This window comes from Equus caballus, chromosome 26 (genome assembly GCF_041296265.1).
Source record: "Equus caballus isolate H_3958 breed thoroughbred chromosome 26, TB-T2T, whole genome shotgun sequence".
NCBI classification, from domain to species: Eukaryota; Metazoa; Chordata; class Mammalia; order Perissodactyla; family Equidae; genus Equus; species Equus caballus.
The window spans coordinates 45,876,444-45,892,628 of NC_091709.1; the positions used below are offsets into that span (position 1 = coordinate 45,876,444).

At 43.4% G+C, this 16,185-nt stretch overlaps 1 protein-coding gene across 8 annotated transcripts in view; it reads right to left on the reverse strand.

Annotated features, from left to right (window-relative positions):
* The window catches only part of HSF2BP (heat shock transcription factor 2 binding protein), a 107,605-nt gene that overhangs the window by 38,133 nt on the left and 53,287 nt on the right, over positions 1–16,185 (reverse strand). For all 8 annotated transcript variants that reach the window (XM_014736406.3, XM_070252134.1, XM_070252136.1 and 5 more), the window contains one exon: positions 1,000–1,103. In XM_014736406.3, the coding sequence (XP_014591892.2) occupies positions 1,000–1,103 (104 nt within the window). The remainder of the gene's footprint in view (positions 1–999; positions 1,104–16,185) is intronic.

Consider the following 16,185-nt stretch of genomic DNA (forward strand, 5'->3'; position numbering starts at 1 on the left):
CAACTATTAACACACACAACACGAATGGATCTCAAAATAATTATGCTGAGTAAAAGGCAAAAAAGAACACAAAATATACGATTCCATTTATATAAACTTGCAGAAAACAAAAACCAATCTATAGTGCAGAAAGGAGAGGAGTGGTTGTCTGGAAAGAGAGTAATGGGAGGGAGGGGTCACCAAGGAGCACAAGGCATTTTTGGGAGTGACAGGTATGTTCATTATCTTGACTATGGTGATGAATTTACAGGTGTAGATTTATGTCAAAACTTATCAATTGTTTGTCTTAAATGTGTGCAGTTTATCACATGTCAATTATACCTCAAAAAAACTGTTTAAAAAACAGCATTTACCACCAAGTAGAGCTGAAGCTCAAAAACAGAGATTGACCTGAATTATGAAAAAATAAGGAAAGTCCATTTTTTTGCACGCTTGAGTGAAATACATAACACTAAACACACAGTGTTATAAATTATGATGAACAGACTGGGACAAAATTTTAGGTTACATTGGTGGTAAGGGAGAAGAGGAACAGTAAAGACAGCCTTTTATTTCAAAGAAAATTTTAAAAGCACATATACATAATATATATATATGTTCATATATATGTAACTTCAGAGCTGTGATATCTCTCAGATTTCCTTTTCCCCACATTCCTTAACAATGGGACTTCTCCTTTACCTGATATTCAGACTCGCAGACAACACATATAGTACTGTATTGTTCTCAGAGAAGGCAATAGGTTACTGTCATTTACCAACTGTTTTATCATTTTTCTTTATATCACAGAATCATAACTAAATTGAAAACAATACTTCAGAAACAGAACTAGAATAACTCAGCACACCATTGAGTTTTCCATAATTTGAAATCCTTTTTTTAAAGAAATAGTAACACCTTGAGACAACCAATCCTAATTTCTAATACTTTACAACTTCCTTCAGCCACAGAGGAGTAGGCACATAGCCATCCGAGAGATATATGTAAACCTCTCCTTACCACTCAAAAGCCACCACAGCAAAGGGATGAATCCTGGACTCTCACTGATGTACTTCAAGCCTTTCAAATTGATGCTCACATTGTACAAGGACATCAGCATTAACCTGAAATGTGAAAGAAAATGGTGTTGAAATGTTGGCTCCTCCACTCTATATTTCACCCTAAATACATCTCTTGGTTAACAGGACTTTAACATACTTAGAGGTTTCCTTGCATTTCAGGCATCCAATTCTACAATCTGTATGACAGGTATAGCAAGCAGAAGGTATGTGAAATAATAATTGTCTCTGAAGCTACAGGAAAATGGGAAACTTGAGCAACAGTGCCACACAATACCACCTTTAGGCTCACATAATCAAGAGACATGAATGTAGAGATGGTACCACAGGAAACCTCAAAACTATATCTATTGAATCATCTCTTTTATTACCAATCCTGCATTTATATACAGGTAACCCTCAATTCACAAGTATACTATACTCTAAACAAACATTTTCTTAAAGGAAAGGACCCTCAACCTGGTCTTCAAAGAATTCCCACAAATACAGTACTAACAAATGTGAGTTCATAATAAAGATCAGAAAATACACACAAAAAACACCCTTATAAGTAACAGCACAAAGAACCAATGAGAGCCGCATACTAGAAGTATCAGAGTCAGATACTAGACATATCAAGTGAAGAGTAGAAAATGTGTATGTTTAATAGGTATAAATAATTCAATAAGAAATTAAAAACATGATCAAGGAGCTACCAAGTATTATAAATGACCAGGAACTCAAGAGAACCTAGGAGAGCTCACAAAAATGAAAACTATAATAATCAAACTGTAAAACTCAAGGGTAATTGACCCCTGGGAAAGGAGAAATACTAAATAGGAAATAGAGCTAAAGAAATTGTAGCAGAGAGAGAAAGCCAGGAAGGAGGAAGCCCATAAAGGCGGGTGCCAGAACGAGGGGAGCACTAAGACGTGCACACGAAATGGCCCTGGCTGGGGCTGCCTCTGAACTATGTCACCACGAGGCAGACACTAAGGAGCCCAGTGGAGACAGAGAGCTGGAAAACCCAGGAACAGGCACAGTTTGTGGCTGCTGACCACCTCCGGGGAGCCAGGGTTTAGGAGTCAGGTAAAGCTAACCACCTGCTAGGACAAACATCAATTCTCTTCAGGAAAAGATAAGAGTCCAGAGTCCACAACACACCTTCTACAACGTCCAGCATACAAGCGAATGTTTAACTCGCAGGGCTGGCTAGGCGAGGAGAGTAGGGCAGTTGCTTTGGGCACAAATTTAAGAGATGCCAAAAGACTCAGTAACCAAGATTTTTAAAATATATTATAATGCAAATTTTAAAAAAATCAAAACTACTGTAAAAGTTCCATAATAAGCAATATGTCAAAATATTAAATAAAGATGAGATCAGTAACAGTTCCATACCAAGACACATTAGAGCCTGAGGCAAAAGGAAAATCAGTAATAGCGACTCTCCATTAACAAGGGACTACGTAAATAAATTAAGGTGGGCCAGGCACACACGCATGCCATGGAAAATGTTTATTACAGCCCTCTCTTAAAACAGCTGGTTTCCTCACTAACCCTACTTTGTCAAAAGCAAGCTCCGTGGCTGATTCGTCTTTATCACCCACAGCCTGGTACAGTACCTGGGACACTAAGCACTCCGTTTAAATACGGAAAATGACTCAATTCCCAGTGACCGAGAGCCTCAGCAGGGCAAAGCAAGCAGGGACAGGTCTTTCTCTCCTCGTATTTTAGGGGCATCTTCAAGGTCAAGACAAGCTACGGAGTCCAAGAAGGTAACACTAGACGAGCGCCCTCGACAGCAGTGAGGCCCAGCTTTCCAGTTACGATCCTCAGCCCCCCATGGGCCAAAGACGAGCCGCAAGTGCAAATCCTCTCAAGGTTTCCTGAGATATCCAAATACCTATTCGCTAGTAACCTATTATGAGTTATTAAGGGCTATTCAAATGTCATATTCATGAGAAAAATTCAGCACCTTGACTAGAATTTTCAGCGGTCTCTGATCCAGTGTTCCAGGAAGAGAAAAGTTCCTACTTCAGATTACCAGCACAGATAGCTGGAATTCCTTAAAATTAAATGTACTGTCTATGCTGCTCTCACGCACAACAGCAGGGCTGAGTCATTGCAAGAGAGATCATATGGCCTACAGAGCCTAAAATATTCTCTATCTGGCCCCTTACAGAAGAAGTTTGCTAACTCCTGCTTTAGAGCATGAAAATAAGATAAACCAATCTTCTCTAGATCTTAAAAGGCAAAGTTAACCTCTAGACGGCAACTGTAATACGTGTGCAAATATGCGGCAGAAGATACGTCCAGCTGAAATTCTTCATTGACTGCCATTTAACTTTAAGGTGTCAAAAACGACTCACAAATTGACAGATACCTTTAAAATTTCCTATTTGGTCAAAATCAGCCATCCTTGTGAAGCAAACATGGAACAAAGGTGATTGCAATGACCATGGTGCCACCTGAGACCTCAAATCATGGTCAGGCTACATCTCACAGAAGACCAGCGACTTCTCCAAGATCACTCAAGGACCTAGCAAACACCAAACTCAGAATGACTCTCCGTTTCTTATCCAAATGTTTTCTATTCCAACCAAAAGCAATTTGTAAATAATGTATGACGTTTCCAACTGTCAAGTCAAAGAAACTGCCCACTCGACTCACTGTTATAGGACTTCACAGGAGATACTAAAAGTAAATGTCATTTCTCAAACGACTGTAGTACCAGGAGTCAGACGTTTTCCTCCAATGACAAAAAAGCCAGCAAAGCTGGCTTCCAACCACAAACCTAGGCAGAAGATTCGTTACAGATGGACTAATGGGCTCCAGAAGAACAACTTCCCGGTCTCTGCAGTCTTGAGAACTTGAGATACATCTGACACTGATAACAAAAGGACTGAAAGCAAGGCTAAAATAAAGGTAGTGGCGAACGTGGATGCCACAAAAGCAACAACGGGAACTCGCCTTCAATGAAAGGAAGCTCTCTTGGGGCTGGCCCAGTGGCGCAGCGGTTAAGTTCCCACGTTCCGCTTCTTGGCTGCCCAGGGTTCACCGGTTTGGATCCCGGGTGCGGACATGGCACTGCTTGGCAAAAGCCATGCTGTGGAAAGCGTCCCATGTGTAAAGTAGAGGAAGACAGGCACGGATGTTAGCTCAGGGCCAGTCTTCCTCAGCAAAAAAGAGAAGGATTGGCAGTAGTTAGCTCAGGGCTAATCTTTCTCAAAAAAAAAAAAAAAAGAAAGGCAGCTCTCTTCACCTGGGTCACCGGCCTGGGGCTGGACAGGCTCTCCCGGTGGGGAGCTGGGAAGCCCTCCTGACGGTCTGGTGCGCAGGGCTGACTCACTGCAAGTAAAGGTGACGCAACTGAACTGCCTTATCCTTCATCTAAAAGAAACGCCAACTGTCACCTACAAGTAACAGAGAACAAACACACCCAGCACTTCCAAACAAACCAGCAATAAAGACAAACCAAAAGGCATGATTGTGATGGCCAGAAACAAAAACTACAAATCAGTCTTCCAAAACTGACTAAAATCTAAAGTAGCCAAATTAGCACCATCAAGTAATTCTCAGGAACAAGGAGCAATAAAAGTCTTAGAAAAGTTTGCTTATGTTATTTGAGAGAGAAGCAACTGGCAGAGCAATACAATTAGACATTTCAGACCAAATGACAGACAGCAGCTTGCAGTTAGAGGCCTATCAATTTTTAAAGAGGAATGCAGTAATTAACTACTTAGCATGCTTGTTTTAGAGTCTGCGACCCCTCCCCAATCGAGTCAGAACCTAAAAATCTGTGGTCCATGCCATATGTAATCCTAATCAAATACCTATAGATTAATTGTTATCTACTACGTAACACTGGAGAGACACAAAAGAATATAAAGAACAACAGAACACACACCTCCCTGGTTAAGAAAGAAAACCTCACCACCACAGTCAAACCCCCGTGGAACTCTGAACGCGTACTTCAGGGCGGTGGGAACCACTGTCTACACCTGATGTGAGAATAGCCTTGCATGTCTGTATACTTGTACAACAGGGACAGAACCTGGTGATTTTGTTCTCCATGTTTGCAGCAGCAGCAGGAGGCCGTAGTAACCCCCACACCACGCTGAGGTGTCTGTTGATTTGCACAGTTCTAACGTCTTTGCACGATAGGTCCCCACACACTAACTGCCCTCCATCTGTCTGTTCTCCAGCTGACGGCAGTTCAGGTAGCTTCCTGGGGCACACCGTTACAAACATGGCTGCCAGGACGTTTCTGCACAAGTATCCTGGTGTTTACAGGTAAAACTTCCTCCGGAGTATGTAGGCAGAAGGGGACTGCCTGTCCCAGGCATGCATGTGGTCAACCTCAACAGAGGCCGCCCAACGGCCTCCATCTCCCTCCCCACAGCAAGAGGACAGGTGTCAGCTCTCCCGGCCTCACCTCCTCTCCAAAGCTCAAACTGCCTGACTCTGGTTTTTTTCAACGAGAAGGAATGGAAAGGTATCTCATTAGGGTTATAATCTGCATTACAATTGAGGTCGAGAATCTTATCCATATTTACGAAGCTTGTCAGTATCTTTTGGGAACTGCCTGATTATCTCTTTGGTTATATGTATATCGGGTTATTCGCCTTTTTCTTATTGAAAAAGCTGAATACAGATTTTTGAGATTTTTAAAAATATAGATAGAATGATCAAACTAGATAGGTTGAAATCCTAAAAACGCCTCTCAGACAACCTGAGGTTATATTATTCATGGCACCAAATACCAATTTATAACTCAGTACTAGACCAATTCAGTGAATGATAAATGTTTTGGCATTAAGAGCCCTACCGCGTGAAAAATAATATACATTCATTTCCAGACCCCAAATGATAATTAACATCCTAGAAATATGTTATAATGTCCTTAATGATAACTTTCCTACTACCTAGCATTACTAAAGTTTTGACTGGAAACAATTTAGAAACCCAATCATGTTTGAATATTTCCTTTCAATTGGCATTAAGCTGCTCCTTCTGTGAAGAAGTCGTCAGGCCACCACTGCAGTGACACTTTGTATGACTTTTAACAACAACCAAGGTATGACCGTAACCCAGAAGGTGAGTATCTGCATCTCACTTGCTCGTTTAGCAGGACTTCCTGAGCATCTCCTGTGTGCCAGGCCCTGGGACACAGAGCTGAAGAGGCGGTATGTGCCCCCGGAAGTTCACCGTGAGAGGGAGAGACAAGCAGAGCAGATGCTGAGCAGGCTGTCTGTGCTCTGAGGTCCCTTCCAAGCTCAGTGCCCTGAGCTGAGTTCTAAAGTGCTGCCATTATTTTAAGACATTTTGTGGAAATGCTGCTAGAATCATCTTCACAAATACAGTCTGAGCTCTGACTATCCCGAAGAAGTTCTCTCTTCTTTGGAAGCTGGGATTCTGCGGAGAAGCCAGCCCACTGCTCCTGACGATGATGAATCATTGCTCACGGAGGCACAGAGCTGCACGCACAGCCACAGTCACTCAGAGCCACATCTCTTCAGAAATGTCATAATGCCAGTTTGGTCGCAAAGTATGAACTGGATTTCCTGCAGAGCTCACAAATTGGTTCTGCCCAGAGGACCTGGGAAATTTCATGAGCAGGACTTCTGCTGACGACAACTGGAAGTCATCGAGTGGGGGGTAACCAACAGTAACCTCAAGGAGCGGGATAAAGTACATTCCCGACTCCAGAGGCATTTCTACACTCCCCCACCCCATGTGTCTGACAAGAAACAGCTCTGCTGAGCTGCTCTTCTCCCTCCTGGTCCTTCCTGACCATGCATGCCGCATACTCCCCGGCCCCTGCACAGTGAAACATGCTTTGTCAGTAACCTGCGATTGGTACAGAGCAGACATATTCCCTTCACAGAGCCTGCAGCCCAACCCCAAACCTGGGAGAGCAGTATGCTGAGAGCCAAGCCATCGCTCAGGAATGTGGAAACCCCTCCCTGCCGCCCTCCAACGGCTCAGCCTGCCAGCAGACTCTTCTCTCTAGCTGAGGAGCCACCTTAAACTCTGGGCCTTCAGCCAACCCATTCAATGACATCTCCAGCAGTTCTGGCCCTAACACTGACCCTGAGAAGCAGCCAGAATAAGTTGTTAAAAGGCCGCCTGTGGCCTGTTCAATAAGGACCAATAAAATCATAACGAAGGATGGGCAACGAGAATAAGTTAATGCGAAAGTTAAGTACAAAAGAAACAGGGGTACTTAACAAGGCTAGAAGTCATCCTAATTCCTAAAATCCACATCTCCAATGTGAAACAAAAGTTTTGTTTGTCCAGCTCTTACTGTCAAGGAGAATAGCAACAACAGCATCACCTGACAGGAGTGGGGAAAGACAAGACACAGCCAGGACAGTCTCAGGGTCCAGTGCACCAGGCTCAGTGCCAGCATGATGCTCAATGGCCTCTGCAATCCTAAGGTCAGGGTGCAATCCTAGACACAGCACAGACCCTGCCTGTGCCAGACGTGCATGTGCGAGCCTGGATAACCCATGGTTACAGGTGGAAGAAACCGGACTGATGCTGACAATGACAGATGAAGCTCTTGACACTTCACACCCGAACTGGTGAACGACTAATGCATGGAGAAGAGCTGGCCAAGATCCTCTGCCAGGGGCTTGCCACTGGCTTGCAGCATGGAATTCCCCAGCCCAGGCTGAGGGAGCCTAGTCTAGGGCTGGCCTGGGTGGCAAGCAGGCACTTGAGAGGCTGATGCAAATGTGAAAATTATCAACAGAGAACACAGTCCCGGTTGGTGTAGCAAGCAGGTGATCCTCCTGGAGGTATGGGTGCCAAGGCTTAAGAGATCTACCGCTACAGTAAACAGCAATCCACTCACCCTGCTGGAGGCACAAAGCACCTCGTGAGACCCCCAGGATCAGCTGGCATGTCTAGCCACCAGATGTTGGAAGTTTCTACATTTGAAGTTAAAGAAGTGTCTTCCCCAAAAAGGCAGATAAACTAGGGCTAGTGAGAAATTACAGTCTGAGAAGATATGATAATGAAAGAACTCACAGAGGCTAAGTCACAACAATGTCCCACTTGTTACCCTATGAGAAAGTGCCACCAAAGAGATGGCCCTGGTGCCCCATGGTAGAACTAAGTCTGTTATAAGGTCACTGACCCACAGGGCCCATGGGGACTCCAAAGGGAAGCAAAAGGAACAGGGTACCATGAGCCAGCCCTTCATTCTGGAAAAATGGAAACTTTTTTCCACATTCTGGAAAACATGTCACATCATGGTAAACCCAAAGTCACTCAAATTCTAGCAGAGCTGGCAAATGGACTGATGTGGACCCTAGGGCCCTGCTGAAGGTTGTCACAGCACAACTGGGAGAAAAAAGGCTGCCTAGGAGCCAGCAGAGTGGGAGAACTTGAAAATGCTAAAGCAAGAGATGACAACCAACTCAGCAAAATCCAAGAGGGCAGCTAATCAAAAGGACAGCTAATTGAAATCAGAGGTAGGAGGACTACTCACCCAAAAACCCCAAAAGCCAGATGTCCCTCTGACACATGAGAGAAGAGTGTGAGAGTGAGGGGCTATTAATAAGTGAGGCAGCTGAGATGAGTAAGCTCACAACCCACACCCTCAGTTCTCTCCACGGAGCAGGAAGTAGAGCCACCTGCAGAGGACTGAGTAACAGCAAAGCGGTCAGGTCACAAACAGCCTACAGTCCAACCTAGCAACTGTGGACAGCAAAGTGGGCACCGGTAAGGACACAGAGGAGGGTTCCCAGGGATGCTCACGTGCATGAAGTGGAAGAGAAATGGATTTTTTTAAATGGATTTAAAAAATGAGAACAAGGGGCGGGGCAGGACCAAGATGGCGGAGTGAGAGGTCTTCTTTGTCTCTCCCCCATCGAATCTACAACTAATTGGACATTCACCGATTAACAAAGGATATCCAGATAGCATCTCAAGACGCCTAAAAGTCTCGTGCTACTACACATCGGAATGCGGACAGACTTCCCCCCCGGGAGGAGGTGGAAATAGGTGAAAACTCTCTGACCCCCGACCCCCGGACAGCCTAGTTCCTGCAGGAGGCTCTCTTCCAGCAGACTCCACCATAGCATCGCCAAGCACCTAGGGCAGGAGTGTGCACTCACCAGCGGAGAGACAGTGGAAACAGGTGACAACACCGCTACCCAAGCCCCCCGCGATCACACCTAAGCCCAAGGGGAAATCCCCAGGGCCCCACACCCACTGGCAGGGAAGGCCTCCGCTCACCATTAGCAGGGAGGCCACGCCCAGAATCCAGGAAAAAGGAAAGCTCCCGGTGGGCAGATCCCCCGGGGCGGCTCCAGGCCACAAGCTGCTGCTGGGCTCACGGTCTCCTGCACACGGGTCAGTACAGGGGGTGCCCGGACTTCCCGTGGACGTGCCTGGGGACTGGGTGGAGCTCCAACACCCGGCTCTGTGGCCCGGGGGGTTGCTCCAGGGTCCCACACCCCCCCAGCAGGGAGGGCCTCTGCTCACCATTGGCAGGGAGGCCCCACACAGCATTCGGAACACCAGGAAGCTCCCTAGAGCAGAATTCCCCACAAGGCAGCAGCTTACAAGCCACCGCAGGCCTATGGACTCTGGCCGTGTCCCAGACAAGGCAAGGGGCTCCCAGAGATCCCGTGAGAGTAAAGTGGGGCAGAGTAGAGCTCCGGTGAAACAACTACGTAGCCCAGGGGGGAACTCCAGGGTCCTACAGCAGCCTCAGTGAAAGCCTCTGCACAGCACTAGTGGAGAGGTCCCGACTGGCAATCGCAAGGCGGGAAGGCCCTGGGGCAAAAGCAGCACAGCTAAGTGAGCTAATGACAAACTGCAGAAGATACCCATAGCTCTGCTGGGACCTATAGTGGACAAGTGTGATCTGGTGGGCTCTGTTAGGGACAAATCGGAGATTATACGTGATCCTGCTCCTGGCTGATGGGAAAGCCCACAACACTGCTGCAGACCACAAGGAGGGAGCGCGTCTAGGTGGGCTGCAGCAGTAGGCACCAGCAGCCTGAGGCCCCCTTGCAATAGCCCCCACAACCGACGAGGGACCCCACATGACCACTGTGACTACAAGGAGGGGTCCAGACCCAGTCAGTAACAGCTGACAGGGTTCCTGGTTGGGGCAGTCTAAACAGCTGCCCCCCGACACACACCAGTCGCAACAAGTGGAAGCAGTGACTAAACTCTATCTCTATGCGGAGTCACAAACCCACGCCATCAAGCAGTATGAAAAAATATATTAAATCTCCAGAACAGAAGGAAAATGATAAGCATCCAGAAAACAATCCCAAAGACAATGAAATCTACAACCTAAATGACGATGATTTCAAAACTGCCAATATTAAAAAATTCAATGACCTAAAAGAGAATTCAGATAGACAATCCAATGAGTTCAGGAGCTATGTCACAAAAGAGCTTGACACCATAAAGAAGAACCAATTAGAAATACTGGAGATGAAGAACACAATGGAGGAGATTAAGAAAAATCTGGACTCTCTGAACAGTACGGTCGATAATATGGAGGACAGAATTAGCAATTTGGAGGATAGGAATATAGAAATGATGCAGGCAGAGGAGGAGAGAGAATTAAGACTAAAAAGAAATGAAGAAACTCTCCAAGAATTATCTGACTCAATTAGGAGATGCAACATAAGGTATACCAGAGGGAGAAGAGAAGGTGAAGGGAGCAGAAGGCCTGTTCAAAGAAATAATAGCTGAGAACTTTCCAAACTTGGGAAGATAGATGGAACTTCATGTCAGAGAAGCCAACAGATCTCCAAACTTTATTAATGCAAGAAGACCAACCCCAAGACATATAGTAGTGAAACTAGCAAAAGTCAACGACAAAGAGAAAATACTAAGGGAAGCCAGGCAGAAGAAAATAACTTACAAAGGAAACCCCATAATGCTATCAGCAGATTTCTCAGGAGAGACCTTACAGGCTAGAAGAGATTGGAATGAAATATTCAAAACTCTGAAGGATAAAAACTTGCAGCCAATAAAACTCTACCCAGCAAAAATATCCTTCAAATATGATGGAGAAATAAAAACTTTCCCAGATAAACAAAAGTTAAGGGAGTTCACCACCACAAAACCTCCTCTTCAAGAATTGCTCAGGAAGAAACTCATTCCTGAAAAATCAAAAAAAGGAAAGGGGTTACAAAATCCAGAAAAAAGGAGATAAGCAGAAGGACAATAACACAAAGTAACAGCTCTCCATCAGGACAAAATGCAAAAGAACCAGAAAGCAAGTGATAAAATTGCAACAGTAGGCCCCCACATTTCAATAATCACACTAAACATGAATGGATTGAACTCTCCAATCAAAAGGCACAGAGTGGCAGGATGGATCAAACAACAAGATCCAACAATATGCTGCCTCCAGGAAACACACCTCAGCCCCAAAGACAATCACAGACTCAGAGTGAAGGGGTGGAAGACAATACTCCAAGCCAATAATGAACAAAAGAAAGCAGGTGTTGCCATACTTATATCAGACAAAGTAGACTTCAAAGCAAAACAGGCAATGAAAGACAAAGAGGGGCAGTATATAATGATAAAAGGGACGCTCCACCAAGATGACATAACAGTCATAAATACATACGCACCTAACATAGGAGCACCAAAATTCGTGAAGAAACTCTTAACAAAACTAAAAGAAGACATCAACAGCAATACAATAATAGTAGGGGACCTCAACACCCCATTAACACCAATGGACAGATCATCCAGACAGAAAATCAACAAGGAAATTATAGAATTAAATGAAAAATTAGATCAGACGGACCTAATAGATATATATGGAACACTTCATCCAAAAACAGCAGGTTACACATTCTTCTCAAGCGCGCATGGAACATTCTCAAGGATAGACCATATCTTGGGAAACAAAGCAAGCATCAGTAAGTTCAAGAGGGTTGAAATAATATCGAGCATCTTTTCGGATCATAATGCTATGAAACTAGAAATCAACTACAAGAATAAAGCTGGGAAAGGGGCAAAAATGAGGAGACTAAACAACATGCTACTGAACAAACAATGGAATATTGAAGAAATTAAAGAAGAAATCAAATATTATTGGGAGACAAATGAAAATGAAAACACACTGTGCCAAATTATTTGGGACGCAGCAAAGGCAGTCCTAAGAGGAAAATTCATTGCAATACAGGCTTACCTCAATAAGCAAGAAAAATCTTACATAACAACCTCAAACAACACCTAACGGAATTAGAAAAAGAAGAATAAACAAAGCCCAAAGTCAGTAGAAGGAGGGAAATAATAAGAATTAGAGCAGAAATAAATGATATTGAAACAAAAAAGACAGTAGAAAGGATCAATGAAACAGAGTTGGTTCTTTGAAAAAATTAACAAAATCGACAAACCCTTAGCCAGACTCACTAAAAAAAAAGAAGTCTCAAATAAATAAAATTAGAAATGAGAGAGGAGAAATCACAACAGACACCGAAGAAATACAAAGGACCATAAGAGAATACTATGAAAAACTATATGCCAACAAATTGAACAACCTAGAAGAAATGCATAAATTCCTAGACTCATACAACCTACCCAAACTGAATCAGGAAGAAATAGAGAATCTGAATAGACCAATCACAAGTAAAGAAATAGAAACAGTAATCAAAAACCTTCCCAAAAATAAGAGTCCAGGACCAGACGGCTTCTCTGGAGAATTCTACCAAACATTCAAAGAAGATTTAATACCTATCCTTCTCAAAACTGTTCCAGAAAATAGAGGAAGATGGAGCACTCCCAAATACATTCTATGAAGCCAACATCACCCTGATCCCCAAACCTGACAAGGACAACACAAAGAAGGAAAACTACAGGCCAATATCACTGATGAACATAGATGCAAAAATCCTCAACAAAATTTTGGCAAACCAAATACAGCAATATATCAAAAAGATTATACACCATGATCAAGTGGGATTTATACCAGGGACACAGGGATGGTTCAACATCCACAAGTCAATCAACGTGATTCACTACATTAACAATATGAGAAACAAAAACCACATGATCATCTCAATAGATGCAGAGAAAGCATTTGACAAGATCCAACATCCATTTATGATAAAAACCCTCAATAAAATAGGTATAGAAGGAAAGTACCTCAACATAATAAAGGCCATATATGACAAATCCACAGCCAACATCATAGTCAATGGACAAAAACTGAAACCCATCCCTCTCAGAACAAGAACAAGACAAGGGTGCCCACTTTCACCACTCCTATTCAACATAGTACTGAAGGTGTTGGCCAGAGCTGTTCGGCAGGAAAAAGAAATAAAAGGAATCCAGATAGGCAACAAAGAAGTAAAACTCGCTGTCTGCAGACAACATGATCTTATATATAGAAAACCCCAAAGAATCCATACAAAAACTATTAGAAACAATCAACAACTACAGCAAAGTTGCAGGGTATAAAATCAACATACATAAATCAGTAGCATTTCTATACGCTAACAATGAACTAACAGAAAAAGATCTCAAAAACTCAATCCCATTCACGATCACAACAAAAAGAATAAAATACCTTGGGATAAATTTAACCAAGGAAGTGAAAGATCTATACAACGAAAACTACAAGACCTTCTTGAAAGAAATTGACGACAACATAAAGAGATGGAAAGACATTCCATGCACATGGATTGGAAGAATAAACATAGTTAAAATGTCAATACTACCTAAAGCAATCTACAGATTCAACGCTATCCCAATCAGAATTCCAATGTCATTCTTTACAGAAATCGAACAAAGAATCCAAAAATTCATATGGGGCAACAAAAGACCCCGAATTGCTAAAGCAATCCTGAGAAAGAAGAACAAAGCTGGAGGCATCACAATCCCTGACTTCAAAACAGACTACAAAGCTACAGTAATCAAAACAGCATGGTACTGGGACAAAAACAGGTGCACAGATCAATGGAACAGAATTGAAAGACCAGAAATAAAACCACACATCTATGGACAGCTAATCTTTGACAGAGGAGCTGAGGGCCCACAATGGAGGAAAGAAAGTCTCTTCAGCAAATGTTGCTGGGAAAACTGGACAGCCACATGTCAAAGAATGAAAATCAACCATTCTTTTTCACCATTTACTAAAATAAACTCAAAATGGATCAAAGACTGAAAGATTAGGCCCAAAACAATAAGTCTTCTAGAAGAGAATATCGGCAGCACACTCTTTGACATCAGCTTCAAAAGAATCTTTTCGGACACCATAACCCCCCACATGAGGGAAACAATAGAAAGAATAAACAAATGGGACTTCATCAGGCTAAAGAGCTTCTTCAAGGCAAGGGAAAACAAGATTGAAACAAAAAAACAGCCCACTAAGTGGGAAAAAATATTCACAAGTTATTTATCTGACAAAGGGTTAATCTCCATAATATACAAAGAACTCACACAACTCAACAATAAAAAATCAAATAACCCAATTACAAAATGGGCAGGGGACATGAACAGACATTTCTCCAAAGAAGATATGCAGATGGCCAATAGACACATGAAAAGGTGCTCATCATCACTAATCATCAGGGAAATGCAAATCAAAACTACACTAAGATATCACCTTACACCTGTTAGAATGGCAAAAATATCCAAAACCAAGAGTGACAAATGTTGGAGAGGTTGTGGAGAAAAGGGAACCCTCATACACTGTTGGTGGGAATGCAAACTGGTGCAACCACTATGGAAAACAGTATGGAGATTCCTCAAAAAGTCAAGAATAGAAATACCTTATGACCCAGCCATCCCACTACTGGGTATATATCCTAAGAACCTGAAATCAGCGATTTCAGAAGCTCCATGCACCCCTATCTTCATTGCAGCATTATTCACAATAGCCAAGTCATGGAACCAACCTACTTGCCCAGCAACTGATGATTGGATAAAGAAGTTGTGGTATATTTATACAATGGAATACTACTCAGCCATAAAAAAGGACAAAGTTGTCCCATTCACAACAACATGGATAGACCTTGAGAGTATTATGTTGAGTGAAATAAGCCAGACAGAGAAAGACGAACTCTGTATGACTCCACTCATAGGTGGTAGTTAACATACGCACAAAGAGAACTGATCGGTGGTTGCCAGGGGAAAGGGGGGTGGGGGGAGGGCACTAGGGGTCAAGTGGTGTACCTACAACATGACTAATAATAATGTACAACTGTAATTTCACAAGGATGTTAACTTTTATAACCTTAATAAAAAAAAATGAGAACAAGGGCTTCCGGTTTCCAGTTCACATATGAGGAGCGTGGAAGTCGCCACTCTCTCCCAACAAATAAAAATCACAACAGACTGAAAAACCAACAACTCTTCTTGGATTCATAAGAGAAAGCGGACACAGGGCCAACCACTGCCCCCAGGACTGGAGAGACAGACAGGTGAACACAGGGAGCCAGCTTCCCAGAGCAGAGACTCACGAGAGGAAACCACCGCAGGAACCAGCGGTGGGAGAAGAAAACCTGAACTGCAACTGAGGAATTAGCCAAGGCTCAGTGTAGACAATGCTGACAGTTAAAAACTCCAGGGGGACCCAGTCAAAGGGAGGTCCCTACAATACTGTGAGATTTACCTCTAGGAGCTCAAGCAGGTTTCCACAGCAAGGGGAGGGGAAGAGGAACCATTCTGAAATACACCAGAGTGCTTTGTTCTTCCTAACAAGGCTGGCCCTCAGGGAAGCTAGTCAACCAGAGCCTAACTGACCCAGGGAAGGGAAATACCCAACTCCAGTGAGCTCTAGCCTTCGGAAGGGAAATACCCAACTCCAGCCCACTCCAGCCAAGCTGTCCAGGATATGAAATGCAGTCCAGAGGCACAGGCTCACTACAAGACTGAGACGAAATCACAGGAAGAGTACAGTTAAGTGTCACCTAACAACACAGACACATTCTGAGAAATGCATTGTTAGGTGATTCTGTAGTTGTATGAACATCATACAATGCACTTATGCAAACCTAGATGGTACAGCCTACAACACACCTACCTCTATGGTCCTAATGTTATCAGACCACTGTCATGTATACGTGGTACATCATTGACCAAAATGTTGTTCTAGGCCTATTTACAGCAGTTCCTTTTAGTACATCATGCTGGCTATCACGAAAAAATTACA